The sequence below is a fragment of the Suricata suricatta genome, chromosome 4 (assembly GCF_006229205.1).
Source record: "Suricata suricatta isolate VVHF042 chromosome 4, meerkat_22Aug2017_6uvM2_HiC, whole genome shotgun sequence".
NCBI lineage: Eukaryota > Metazoa > Chordata > Mammalia > Carnivora > Herpestidae > Suricata > Suricata suricatta.
In genome coordinates, this window is record NC_043703.1 from 159,220,508 (window position 1) to 159,234,528 (window position 14,021).

At 49.9% G+C, this 14,021-nt stretch overlaps 1 protein-coding gene across 1 annotated transcript in view; it reads left to right on the forward strand.

Annotated features, from left to right (window-relative positions):
• Nucleotides 1-866: 866 nt before the first annotated feature.
• MBOAT2 (membrane bound O-acyltransferase domain containing 2) overlaps nucleotides 867-14,021 on the forward strand; it is a 65,673-nt gene continuing 52,518 nt past the window's right edge. Inside the window, exons 1-2 of the mRNA XM_029938343.1 lie at nucleotides 867-889; nucleotides 1,043-1,120. Coding sequence (XP_029794203.1) covers nucleotides 1,089-1,120 — 32 coding nt within the window. The 5' untranslated portion in view covers nucleotides 867-889; nucleotides 1,043-1,088. The remainder of the gene's footprint in view (nucleotides 890-1,042; nucleotides 1,121-14,021) is intronic.

Consider the following 14,021-nt stretch of genomic DNA (forward strand, 5'->3'; position numbering starts at 1 on the left):
TGTGTGTGTGTGTGTGTGTGTGTGTGTGTGTGTGTTAGACGGAGGCAGAGACAGACAGACAGGCATACTCAGTACAGTGGGTAAAATAAGTTCCTTCCATGGTCCAATGCCTTGGCGCCTACTTCTTACTTTTATCTATGGAAAAATTTATTAAAAAATTTAAGTAACTTTTCCACATTGGGGATGCCTATTACTCTATAATGATTAGGTTAAAAAGTAATTTTAATCACAGATTAAGCTCCTCATTTATATTGTAAATTGTGTATAAGGGTATGAAAATGTTTTCGTATCTCATTCATGCCATTGACGGGGAAGGAAAATTTTAAGTTTGGGTGTGTGCCTGTGGATGCATCCTTTCAGGGGCTGTTTGGATGGAGTTTACAACCAGAGATCAGCTTGTTTTGCCTGAATTTTGTGATATGAATGGATAGGTTAGAAATTCAGTGGTGGATTTCTACATTAGAATGCTAGGAAATTGTGTGTCACATTAGCCGGAATTTTCTTATGGATAGATGACTGCAGATTAAAGATTAGGAGATTTTTTGATTAGAGCTCTCGTGTTTTCAGAATAAATAGATTTGGGTGTACCTGGTTTTTAGTAAATGCTGCCATTTGGTACTTTTTGTTGTTTTGTGAGAAGCAGTTTTAGGTATTTGGGAAAACAAATAACTAATATTCTGTCAGGACTGTTCAGAAATCCAGATTTATTACCTTTTCGTCATTGTGCCTTGAGTTATGGAAAAAGCTGTAATCCTTGAGCCACATGACCCTGGGTGCTTTTCTCACGTAGCTAGGAGACACGGAATGCCGGGGCACTGCGTGCACCTTTACCGGGTTAGTTTCATTTTCCCAGCTCTCCCGGGGGTTGTGATACGGCACTCCCTCTAAGGTATTCACAGAATTTTAGGCCGTGGAAGTTAGACTCCTTATTTTTTATCTAGGGATGTTCTGTGTTAAACAGAAGCGCATTGTAGCATAAATGGCTCCGCCCTGATGTTTGTGAATGGGTGTCCCTCTTCTAACAGTGCTCTTATTTTTACAGGTATGCCTTACATTTTCTCGTACAAAGCGGAATTTCCTACTGTATCATGATCATAATAGGCGTGGAGAACATGCACAAGTAAGTGTTCCTCTTATACATATCAATGCACCTTTCACTGTAATAGAAGTAGATCACAATTCCGTTCTGTTCTATTAAAAACCCTTCTAAGTGGCGATAATGTTCTCCAGAAGAGCTGTCCTGAATCACTTAAGGCAGACCGCCTTGGCACCGCCGACATCTCCGGCTGGGTAGAGCTGGTGTGGGGGCCGTCCTGTGCACGGCATCCCTGGCCCCCACCCACTGGGTGCTGGTAGCACCTCCCACCTTGAGTTGGGACAACATGGGTGGTCCCAGGTATTTTCAGATGTCCCTTGGGAGGCAAAATAGCAGGCACGTGGTGTCTGTTTTGTTTTCTGAATACAGTGCACCTAGGAGGCTGTACGTTCTCAGTAAGCATTTATTGAATGAATGAATGAGTGAATGAATGATCCCATGACTTCCGCATGGCAGCAGGCCCTTTCCCACCAGCCTTCTAGAGCTCTTACTCCTGGGCCCCAGCGTCTGCCTCCTGCACCGCCCTGAGCTCTGCCTTGGGGCTGCCAGCAGGCGGCTCTGTCCCCTGTCCTGCCTGCAGTGACGTCCCAGGCCTCCTTGAACCTGGACATCGGTGCCCAACTTCCCTCCCATCTCTGTCCCCAGGGGGCACAGAATGGGTGGAGGAAGGACAGAGGATGGGGAGGGGGGAGTGAGTGGAGGCCGAGGAAGAGGGAGGGGAGCAGGAACGCCTTTCGGGCATCTGCGCCTGGAGTCAGGAGGGCGTCTTCCCGGAGATGGCAGCGCGGGGCGGCTGGGCTCCATGCGGGCCTGATGTGCTAAATGTGCCTTTGTGGACGGGTGTGGGAACCTCGGCGCCCTTCGTGCTCGGTTTTTGGTTTCTGACTTTTCTATGGGAAAACTTGTTTTGAGTTCCGAAAATTCTCAGACTTCTGGAACACAGCACAAAGGGACTGCCATTATTTAAACACAAACAGCAGGAATGTGGGATGGTGACCATGGGAAGAGTAGAAAAGCCTGTTAACCTCAAGAAGTTAGGCTGAAGCATTTTCATTATAATTTGGCAAGTAATTTTCAACAAAACAATTGCCTAGAGGAAAAAACTGTAAACGGTGTGGATACATAGAGTAAAATCGTACCTGTCTGCTGGGTTGCCAAGCTGTGGACGGCGTTACATTGTAAGATGTAGGAACGTAGTTGTAAGTTTACCATTGTATCGCCCCGCCTCCCCCACCAATTTGAACAAACATTTCTCGTTCGCCTCAGTGTTTCCAGAAACGTACAGATAACGGAGATGTGGTCCTTACCCTCTGAAGTGCACTGTGGGGTTGGGGACGCTCGGACGGTCAGTCACGCAACAGATGCTTGTTTGCTGGTGCTGCGATCCGGCGCCGCACACGAGGAGCAGCCGTGTCCGCCAGACGCTCGCCGTCACAGCCCAGTCCCGCTGGCCCCCTGCGCTGAGCGCTAGAGAAGAAGACTGCGCTCAGGGCTGGGGAAGCGTGAGGGGGGAGCGCTGGAAAGTAGTCACCCAGACTGTGCGCGGCACCCCTTCCTTGTGTGTTCAGTAGAATAAAACAGTTGGAAGTGGTACAGATATTTGGTGCTAAGTAGAAATTATGCTAAAGTGCGTTTTTAAGAATGTGAAGCATCAACAGACACTTTCCTCAGGTGCCTCCTTGATGGATGGGGACACTGAACAGCAGGCTGGGTCATGAGCAGCGATCGAATTCAAACTCTTCGCCGGGAGGCCCTAGCGGTTGACTGGATGAGCACCGGTCTGCCGCCCTGTGTGTATGAGTTTGAATTCAGACTCTTTGATTTGGGACCTTGGCCAACCAAGTCACTTACCTTTTTGGGTCTCAACGGGATTAAACCAGTGACTCACTAGAGAACGTGTGCCTGCCTCCCTCAGCCTGGGCATCCAGGTAAACTCTTGTCTGCACACAGGGTGCGGGCGGGAGGGAGAGGTGGGCGACCTGCTCTCGGAGGTCGTTCCTAGTGACAGATTCTCTGCTGGGCTTTTTCCTCCCGATGCCACGTGAGAGCTTGCGGCGTGCGCTCGGGGCCGTCACCGGGCGCTGTGCGCGGTGGCTCACCTCGTCTTCCAGAGCGTGAACTCCGTAGGGGTCTTTTACTTACTTTGTGGTCCCGTTGTGGCACATGTAGATGATAGCAGCTCGCGGTAGGTGAGGTTATCTGTTCCGTGTTGTTGAATAAGGATTTTGTGACTCTTGCTTTTGAGTATTTTTTTTTTCATCTGTTTTGGTTTCATATTTCCAAACAGGTTACATTCACTCCTGCTACAGGCCGTGAGTGGCCACTCCATAGCTTTGCTCACAGCCCCGTCCCTGCTTCCTGCCCTGTGGGCTCTTGCAGGGCAGCGGCCCCGGGGGGTTGTGGGGGGTGTAGGGGAAGAAGAGGCAGGTGTATCTGGTCTGGCTTTATCTCCACCCAGCAGGGCCTTGAAGAGCGGCTCGTGCAGGGTCCTTTCCACCTGTTGCCTGCCGGTACCCGGTGTGAGCCCGCGGGGCGGATTCCTAGAGAAGAACGTGGTTAGGAGCCACCTGAGCTCTGCGAGGAGGGAGCGAGGACCTCGGAAGTGCCATCTGGCAGGCAGAGCCTCACGTCGCCTGGAAATTTGTCCTCATGAAGCTAATTAGCAGTGGTTCGTGGCTCAGCAGGAACTCTGGGGAAAATACTAACTTCACTGAGGACACCTTATCCTCCCATGAGAGGGAATAAAATGTGGCAGGAAGGAAACTGGACTCTTAGATGTTCTTTTATGTTCTCTGTGGACCGTGTTTGGGAACCTTGTAGTGGTTTGGGGTGAAGATATAGGCTCTTTTGGTATTGCAGGGCCAGAAGTTGAATTTCAGTTGTAAAACCGTAAGTAATTCTAAAATTGATTTCTTATGTTACCTTGTATTTATAATAGGTGATGCTTCAGCAATTTTTGTGTGTCAGGCTCTGTGCAGAGCACATGCGTGGGCACTGAAGCCTTTGGAGGTAGTGTGACATGTGACACAGGGAAACGGAGGTTAGCAAGCGATGGACCTGGGATTCGAACCAGGTGTGACTGCACGCAGGGCCCACACTTTTTACTTCTGCATTGTATTACTTCTGAGCATTATGATTATGGGGATGCGTCATTAGAAAAGAAATACCCTAAAGGGATTGAGAAAAAATAATGAGAGCCAACAGGGAGGGTCCCCAGCAGAGGGAGAGGTTTGTGTGTTTGTTACCCTTGCTTAGAACAAAGATGCAGATTCTTTATCCAGAGAGGTGCAGTGCCCTTGTGGTGTATTGGGCTTATGGTCTGAGGATTTTTAAATATTCTCCATTCTCACAGGGAGGAAAAGTTATTTCTTGTGATAGGTAACAGGATGTCTGAAAAATCTTGACCCAGCACCATTCCATAAAGTCCTGCACTTTGGAAAGCGTGTGATTCAGATTCCTTTATACCATTCAGTACATTATAGTGTCTCTTTTGGAGGTATTTGAAGTCCAAATTTTATTTCTAATCGTAGACTGGATCTCTCTGTTAAGGCCATTCAGTCATTTTGAAAAATAAGGGAAGCTTTTCTGTTTTAGGCTCACATGAGGGTTTTTATGCGCAGTAGAGGTGTTACGTGAATGTAGGGATGCTAACAAGACTGGCACACACCCCGTAGTAAGCGAAGGCGTTCCTTGGGGCGCTGCTGTGCGTCTGAATGTGTCAGAAACGCGCACAGATTTCCTGTTCAAGGAGGCTCCACCACCTCAGGTCTGTCGAACATGTCAGATTATTCCAAATTAATCAGTTCAGAAACGGAAGAGAGTTTTGGAGATATTATCCAATTTGGAGATATTATCCAACTATATTCTTATTTTAAAAATAACTCACATATTATTAAAAATAACTAGGTAGTCATAATAATAAAAACTAAGAGTGCTTTTCGCTGGCGAAGTATGAGGACCCATCTTCTGGCTTTGGGTACTTCTGGAAACTACTTTTACTTTTACATTAAGATCTTAATCCCTGCCAGAATGTTGAAAGAAACATGCGTCATGACCCATGCGACTTACAGAGACTATGTGGTCCTGGTGGAAGTTTTATGAGAATCAAAGCGTTTGTGACTGGGCTGTTAGTTTGTTGTTTAACTTTTCAGTAAGAAATGGGGAAGTCGTTTTGGAAAACCAGGGTTTGCTAAGTGAGAAAACTACCCGGTGGCATTTTACAGTACATCTTTTGACGTGTGTGACTTTTGTCTTCACGGTGTCAGAAGCAATGCGACCTAATCGAGCCTTTGGACTCGGACTTTGGCGTTTGAGTGCGGGAGCGGCTGCCTGCGGCCAGTGACTGGCAGAGTGCTTTCTACAGATGCCCCCTGCGAGAGCCCAGCAGGGGTGGGGGGTGCACCTTGCGTACGGACCACGGGCGGGCTGTCCAGAGGCGAGTCCGCTAGGACACACTCACAAAGCCGGTAGCCGTCAGGCGTGGAAATCTTCAAAATTCGTGTGTGTTGTTAGATTGTTTATGGACCAGAATTTTGGGTTTGGTTGGGTGTGTGTGTGTGTGTGTGTGTGTATATGTGTGTGTAACTTGGAGAGAGAAAAAATGTTCACCTGTTTAGCAGACAGCGTAAAAATCCTAGTTGTTTTTTCGGAAGAATAACAAGCATTGTATTGTGAAAGGCTTTATTAAGTACATAATAAATACAGATTTTAAAATGCTGTTTTAATGTGACAAAAATAGAATTTTAAATACTTTTGGATAATTAATTTGTGTGGGGAAGGTACTGACCTCCTCCTACTTGTTGCTAGCTTATTCAATAATTCAATTTTAGAGCAATTATGGAAAGATGGAGGGTGATAGGAGGTGATGGGCATTTGTTTTTCACAGTGAAAACTGAGCTTTTGATTAACCTTAATGAAGGGGCGCCTGGGTGTCTCGGTCAGTTAAGCATCTGGCTCTTGACTTCAGCTCAGGTCATGATCTCATGGTTCATGAGTTCAAGCCCCACATTGGGCTCTGTAGTATGGAATTCTCTTTTTTTCTCTTTCTGACCCTCCCCTGTTCATGCACACTCTCTCTCTCTGAAAATAGACATTTTTTAAAAATTAGAAAAATAAATAAAATTTAATGAAGACCAGAAAGAGATGAGATCTTATCTTTTCCTGGCCTAGAAATTAACCTCGTGGGTTTTCCAGAAAATGTGCCCTTGGCATGACTTGCCTTGGGAAGAAGACAGCATTAGGACGGGCTAGGCACTATTTGCCTTTCTTAGTTTTGGGAAATCTTGTATAGAATTCATGTTGTTGGAACAGTTTCCTTTTAAAACTCCAGTGATTAGTTGGGGCACCTGGGTAGTTCATTTGGTTAAGCGTCCGGCTTCGGCTCAGGTCATGTTCTGACAGTCTGTGGGTTCGAGCCCTGCATCAGGCTCTGTGCTGACAGCTTGGAGCCTGGAGCCTGCTTCCGATTCTGTCTCTCCCTCTCTCTCTCTGTACTCCCCCACTCATAGTCTGTCTCTCTCTCAAAAATGAATAAACATTAAAAATTAAAAAAAATTCTCAGTGTTATCCTAGTGTGGTAAGTACCAGTGGCTACTGTTCATGTGAGTTATGCTTCTTTGGTTTCCTCAATAAGTTTTGAGTAAAAAGGACCCTGAGACCAGAGACGTGAGAGCGGCTGCTCTGGAACTCTCCCAGGGCTCTCGGGGCGAGGTGGTGCAGGTGTGGGGCTCACCCCCGGCCACCGCCTGCTCTCGCCGTCCGCATGTGCGGTGCCACCTGCTGCTGAAATCTGTGCATCTGGAACCCTCGGGGAGCACGGCCTTCTGTCTCCGTGCTCCCCCCGGATCCACCCACCCCTGGCCGCCTGCCTGGTGCGCAGCGGGATGACGGAGACCTGCATGGAGAGTCTGGAACAGTGTCGGAGGCGACGCCGTGTCCAACCCACTGCCCCTGGCTCTCCCGGTGGGTATCCTCCTGACCTCGCTTCTGTTCTTCCTTGTCTCCACCACGCTCAGTCCTGAGTGTCCCCGCGCACGCCCCCAGGCCCAGGTCTGGGCTGGAGCGGCACCGCTCGCTCTCTGCTGTGCCCGGGCGGCCGTGTGTTCTGAGACAGGGCCGCATGGGGCTCTTGTTTCACTTCAGTCTTCAGCTTTCTTGCAAATGATTTTAATTGATGTTTTCAGTATCCTTCTTTTCAAGTAGCCTAAATTTTAGTGACCTTTAAATCCATTCACCTGATCTCTGCCCTCTCACACTTAGCAGACAAGTACGTTCAGAATTAGAAGCTCTGAGATGAGCCTGGGGGGCTCAGTCGGTTCAGTGTCTAAGTCTTGACGTTGGCTCAGGTCATGATCTCACGGTTTGTGGGGCCGAGCCTTGCGTCGGGCTCTGTGCTGGCAGCTCGGAGCCTGCTTGGGAGTCTCTCTCTGGTCCTCCCCTGCTCGCTCGCTCGCTTCTCTCTCAGAATAAAGAAACTTTAATAAATCAGAGTTCTGAGATAGAGATGAAGATAATTCTTGGGAGATCGTCCTCACCGATGCAGGGTGAGGTGTTCAGAAGTAGGAAGAGAAAGGACGAGGAGGAGGGGAGTGAGCCCCCTGAGGAGGCGGCGGGAGCTGGCTGTCTGCAGGTGTCCCCGCAGACAGAGGAGGGTGCCGGCCCTTCCCTTGCCCGAGCCTTTCCGCACCCAGCCCCTCGTGGCCTCGGCCCCCTTCCTCCTCGCTGGCGCTCTCCCTGGCCTCTTCTTGCAGCGAGCGGCCCTGGCCGATCCGGGGTCCTTGCTGCTTCTTTGGCCCCCCTCCCCCGCCCCTGTGCATGGCCGTCACTAGGAACCCTTGGGCTTTGGTTCCCCCTCGGTCTGTTGGGGTGAGACATCCATGAGGCATTTGAAGCGGCTACTGCCGTCTACTAAGCACTCGTTGGCTGCCGTCCCTTCCCTCCTGACGCCCCGATTCCGTCCCGCTCTGCGACCTCGTACCTGGACGGTCACGGTTGTCCACCTGCTGGTGGCCCCGCCCTCTGCCCCGGCCTGTGCTCTGCTGCTGACCATGGCCCCTTCTGCTCCGGACTCTGCACTGGCTCCCTTTAGCCTGGCAGCGCCTGGGTGCCTTTGCCCTGCCTTCCGTCCACTCTCGGTGACAGCTCTCGCTCCCCGACCCGGACGGGCCCGGCCTCGCTGAGCTGTTCGTAGTTCGAGAGCACGCTCTGCTGTCCTCCGTGCGGTTCCTGCATTCCCGCCGGTCTGGCAGCGTGTGACCTCTGGGCTGAAGCCCTTTCCCCTTCCCCCACTTGCCCTCGAACGGCCCCTGTGATGTCACATATGGCGCCATGCCACACAGATCCGTGGTTGAGGTTCTGGCTGTGGAGCCACACCACCCCGTCACCCTCACCCACTCGGGAGCTGGGTCACGCTGTCGGGGTCACTTTGCCCCTCTCCCCTCACTCTCCTCGTTTGTGCATTAGGATCAACAGTAATTCCTACCTCCTGGGACAGGGCAGGGATTAAATGAGGTATCCTGTGTTTCATTAAATATGAGATGCCATTACGCCATTACTCTAAGCATCACTAAGGAAGACGGCATGCTATCGGTTGGGAGGGCATCCTTGATGTCAGGGATGCTGAAACATGGACACGCAGGAGCGGCAGATTCGGGGAGATGCAGTTTGCAGAGCCCCAGGAGGTGTGGGGGTGCGGGGCAAGTGACACGGGTGTGGTAGCCAGTGCGTGTCTGCCTCCCGTACGAGACTTGGAGCCTGAGAGGACAGGGACTGAGCCGCATTTGACTTTGTAGCCTCAGAGTCTCGCCAGAGATCAGGGATGGGAATGTGCACTTGAGCACCGCCGAATGGGCTCTGCGTGCAAGCTGGTTCCTCACCCCTGCAACCAGAGGGCAGGCTCGGTGCGGGGCCTTTCCCGGGCCCCCTGTGCTGAGAAGCCCTGACCTGCTCAGCGTTGGCTTGGCTCCCGTGCCATCGTCTCCCGGTCCCCGCTTCTTGGGTCTTGGTATTCTGAGCCAAAATGTGGATTATGGAAAACTGTAATTCACAATCCTTCTTTTGCTTTTTAGAGCTTTGAAGAATTAATTGAATCACTTTTTTTTTTCCTTTTCCTGCTTTCCTCTGATAAATTGTTTCACCCGAAAGAGTAATAGAAAAGAGATGAGTGGTCTTTTGTGTTGGTGGGAAGGGGAAGGAGGGTCAGGACCCTATATTAAAATGCAGCCCCTGATGGACAGAGAGTGACAGACCCCAATTCTTCTGCTTGGTCGAGGCCCAAGGTCTTCAAATTGGGGACTGGGAGGGCTGAGGTGAAGCCTTTTCCAAACATTCTTCTTTTCAGAGTCCTGATTGTAGTAGCAACGAGAACAGACTGAAATCCGGATGTGTTTCGGTAGATCATTGTCTTTCTCAGTTGCTCCCAAGATTCTGTCATTACTCGGTTTGCCAGATGTAGTTCTTGATGTTATTGAGAGCTTTCAGTTTATGCATAATTATAGGCTTACTAGGACTGGCTGAGTTGGAGACTGCCAGTCAGATAATATTTTGAACTAGAATCCAAAGGTCTCAAATCTTTTTTTTAAATATTTATTTATTTTTGAGAGAGCATGAGTGGGGGAGGGGAGCAGAGAGAGAGGTGGGTAGAGGATCCCAAGCAGGCTCTGCGCTGTCAGCACAGAGCCCAATGCGGGGCTTGATCCCATGAACCGTGAGACCATGACGTGAGCCAGAATCAAGAGCCAGACACTCATCCGACCGAGCCCCCCAGGTGCCCCCAAAGGTTTTAAATCTTGATGTAAACTATAAAAGTCTGTATTTTGAAAGATGAAGGAATCTTGCTTAATGCCAGCAGACAAAACCCAATTTTACCTGTATATTTGAGTCAACTTTGAGAATAATTAAGGACTTCAGTATGTTACTGAACCAGGTGTGGGAGCAAAAGTTGGCTTTTCTAAAACAAGCGGAACAGTAGCGGGGTGGTTTGGTTCATTTCTTCTGCAAACAGAGTGAGAACAGGAAAGAACTGAGCAACTTCATATATCAGTGTCGCTATTTGTGTCTGGTCTAGTGAATACAGCCAAGCTCCTTTCCAGTTTTTCATGAATAAGGCTCTGTAAGAGAACACCCGAAGTCCCTGCCGACTTTCATTACGTTTGTAACGCAGTGAGATCTCTCTGTTCCGGCAGAGAGAGCACCTGGTCGGAAGAGCAGGGAGATCACCCCGCAAGCCCCGACTCGCAGGGACGCTGGGGTTTTGTGAAGGAGCGTTAGGGCACCACAGGTCTCCAGGAAGGACTCAAGCGTGCGTTCTGGTCACTAGACACCAGGTCTGGTGTCCCTCAGAGTGGGGATCCTGAGGGGGTGGGCACTGTGCCCTCCGGGGGACAGCAGCATCCTGGTGTGTCCGCTGCCTCTGAGTCTTGTGTGGACACGCGTGGCTGCCCGCTGCGCGTTTTCGTGTCTTACAGTTCTTCTCTTAGAGAGGTAGACCTAGAGGTGCTTTCCCACGCACAGAACTCAGCTCACTGTCCTCCGCTTGGCTTGGAGACTTCGCCAGGTGTGGGGGAGTTTCTTCTCCTTTGGGTCTGTGTTGGAAGTTTGACTCGATTTACCTCTGATGCATGCAGCGTTTCTGCGCGAGCCTCCCCAGCCCTGTCCGGCCTGAGAGAGCTTCCGGCTACCGAGGAGCGAAGAGGTTGGCAAATTATCCCTTCCCCAAAACAGTTAGAAAATGGGACAGACTCACCAAAACCATTGTAGGGCTCTGGAAATTGACCAAAGCAAACAACATTCTGAGAAGCATTTCTCCGTTGAAAGGAACTGCTAACCTTGGAGTAGGAATAGTGGGACTCCGCGCTGCTCCTGCCCGAGGTCCCCTCCACTCCTCGCTCCTGGGCAGAGCAGTTCTGCCGGCGCGGGGCTGGCCAGAGGCAGCTCCCTGGACTTGGAGGGGAGGGCAGGTCCCCCCACAGCGGCTACGCCTCCAGCCCTGCTCTCCTGCACTTGCGGGGTGTGCATGGACTAGCGAGATCCTGGAAATGAGAGCGCCGTGAGGGCACTTGAGAAGGTTTCCGTGCACCCTGGGCTGCCTGGAGGCTGCATCCAGGGGAGACCCGAGAGGGCCTGGTGGGGAGTAAAAGCTGAGGCCGACTTCACAAGAGCGGACTGCTGCACGGGCTCTCTAACCCACACGGAGATACGTAGGCAGAGGCGGTGTCTTGCTGGCTGAAGGTATTTGAGCACAAGCTCTTAGTAAGCCCTGGCTGACCACCGAGCTGTGTGGACTCAGGGGTGACCCTAGATGAGGCTGAGAAATAAAACCAAGTCTTTGAAAAACTGAGCAGAGACATCAGCTTCTATCTGCCATGGGGGAGAAAGAGTCAGAAGATTAAGTCCTAGCTGAAAAACAAAAATGGCACAAAGCAATGCTCAAGGGAAAAAAAAAAGGCAATCAAAATTGAGTTACTGTATTATTTAATATGGCCAGTTTTGAACAAAGGACAAACAGAGGAAAGGCAGTCAAAAGAAACAGTCTCTAAAGACATCCAGATGTTGCATTTGCCAAAGACGTCAATGCAGCTGGTACAGATATGTTCAAAGACAGAAAGGAAGATATGATGACCATGAGTCGACAAATAGGGACTCTCACTAGCGAGATACAAAGTATTGATCCGAACTAAGTGGAACCGAGTTGGAAAGTTAGTAACTGAAATGAAAACTCACTAGATGTGCTACACAGTGATTTGGGGTGGCCACAGCATCTGCAAACTTCGGGATGGGTCAGTAAATACTCCAGTCTGTAGCACTGATGCAAAACATGCTGAAGAAAATCAAGCAGCTTCTGAGTCCTGGGGGCAACACCACATATACCAAATAGTCCAAAAGGAAGGTACAAAAACAATTCCGTTCACAACACCAGCGAAAAGAATAAAATATTTTGGAATAAATTTAATAAAAGAACTGCATTAGCACTTGAAAACTATAGACCATGTCTGAGAGAAATTAAAGGAGATTAAATGGGAGCACTTGGCTGCGACTCTTGATCTTGGGGTTGTGAGTTCAAGCCCATGTTGGGCATAGAGCTCACTCAAAATAAATAAATAATAAATGGAAAGGTATTTCATATTCACGGGATGGAAGACTTCCACTGTTAAGATGGTGGTTCTTCCCATACTGATGTACAGATTTAATGCAGTCTCTCACAAAAATTTCAGACAGCTTTTTAAATAGAAACTGACAAGTCTTTTAAGCATCCAACTTTGGCTCAGGTCATGATCTCGCTGTTCCTGAGTTCAAGTTCCACGTCAGGCTCTGTGCTGACAGCTCAGAGCCTGGAGCTGCTTCAGATTCTGTGTCTCCCTCTCTCTCTGCCCCTCGCCTGCTCATGCTCTGACTCTCTCAAAAATAAATATTAAAACATTTAAAAAAAGAAATTGACAAGCTCATCATAAAATTTATATGAAAATACAAAGGACCTTGAATAACGAAACGTTTTTGGAAAAAACACAACAAACATTGCATGTATGCTACGGTAGAGTCATAAAGACTCTGAAAATGGCGTAAGGATGGGCATATAAGTCAAAATTGAGAGTCTGTAAACAAATCCTTTATATATTTATGGTCGGTTGATTTTCAGCAAAAGCACCATGGCCATTCAGTTGAGAAAGAATGGTCTTTGCAGCAAATGGTGGTGGGACCATTGAAATGTGACGAGGTCGGCATAGACCTTTCCCTCATGCCATACATAAAAAGTCACTCAGTGTGTCATAGTGTGTGTTTCAGTGTGATACCCGAAATTATAAAACTTTAGAAGAAAATATGGGAGCTCTTTATGACTTTGGGTTAGGCCAAGACTTCTTAGATACAGTGCCCCAAGAATGGCCCACACAGAAAATTCGCTAATTGTCCTTCATCAGAGTGAAAACCTTTTTCTCTTCAAAAGATACTTCTAAACAGTAAACAGGCAGCCGCTGGGAGACATCCGCAAAGCACAGATGGATTCAGGACTTGGATCCAGAGTACGTGAAGAACTTTTACAACTCAATGCCAGGACAGCCCAATTTAAAATCGGGGCTACAGTCAACAAGCATACTCAACATCCAAGTACCTGCTAGTACTGCGGTCTGGTCCAGACGAAGACCCGTGTCGTGCCTGCCGCCCTGCCCTTCACGGCAGATGGGGGAGGGGCAGGCAGACAACAGGCAGGTAAACACATACGGAAGGGAAATGATTTCGGAGAGATCTAGGAATGAAATGACACGGGTGCCACTGGAGAGAGCTGAGAGCTGATGGTGCGCGTGGACTGGGGGAGAGCCCGGGAGCTGGGAGTGGGGGGACCTCTGAGGAGCGTTCGGTGAAGCTGGAGACCCGAAAGAGGCCCAGTCTGGCGGGTGCCCGGTGAGCAAGGTCGCGAGTGGTGTGAGGCGGAGGCAGAGGGTGGGCTGCAGTTGCGGGTGCAGTGGGAGCCCATCACGGGGACGTAGCTCCGGAGCCGGGTAGCTAGGGTCGTTAGGAGGGTCTGTGTGTGCAGCAGGAGCAGTGGTCAGAGTGGCCTGGAAGCCACACCAGACAAGGCACGCTGGTAGCTTTGGCCCAGGGGGGCACAGTGGAGAGAGGCGACACACGAGGCGGATTCTAGAGGCAGGACTGAGGACCGGATCGAGGATTGGCTGTGGGGCCTGAAGCAAAGGGACGAATCGGCTTCTTGTGGCTTGAGCCGCTGGCCAGGTGGTGGTATTCAGGAGATGGAGGTGAAGCAGAGGCCGCGTGAGACGGCAGTGTCCGGGGGACAGGATGAGCCTGAGGCTCGGCGTAAGGGCTCTCGAGCGTTAGGATTAAATGACATCGTCCAGGGGGAAATTGTTCATGAATCAGAGAAGACCGAGGCTTCCTTTAAGCTTGTCTCCAGTCACGGCCAGCGGGAGGGCGC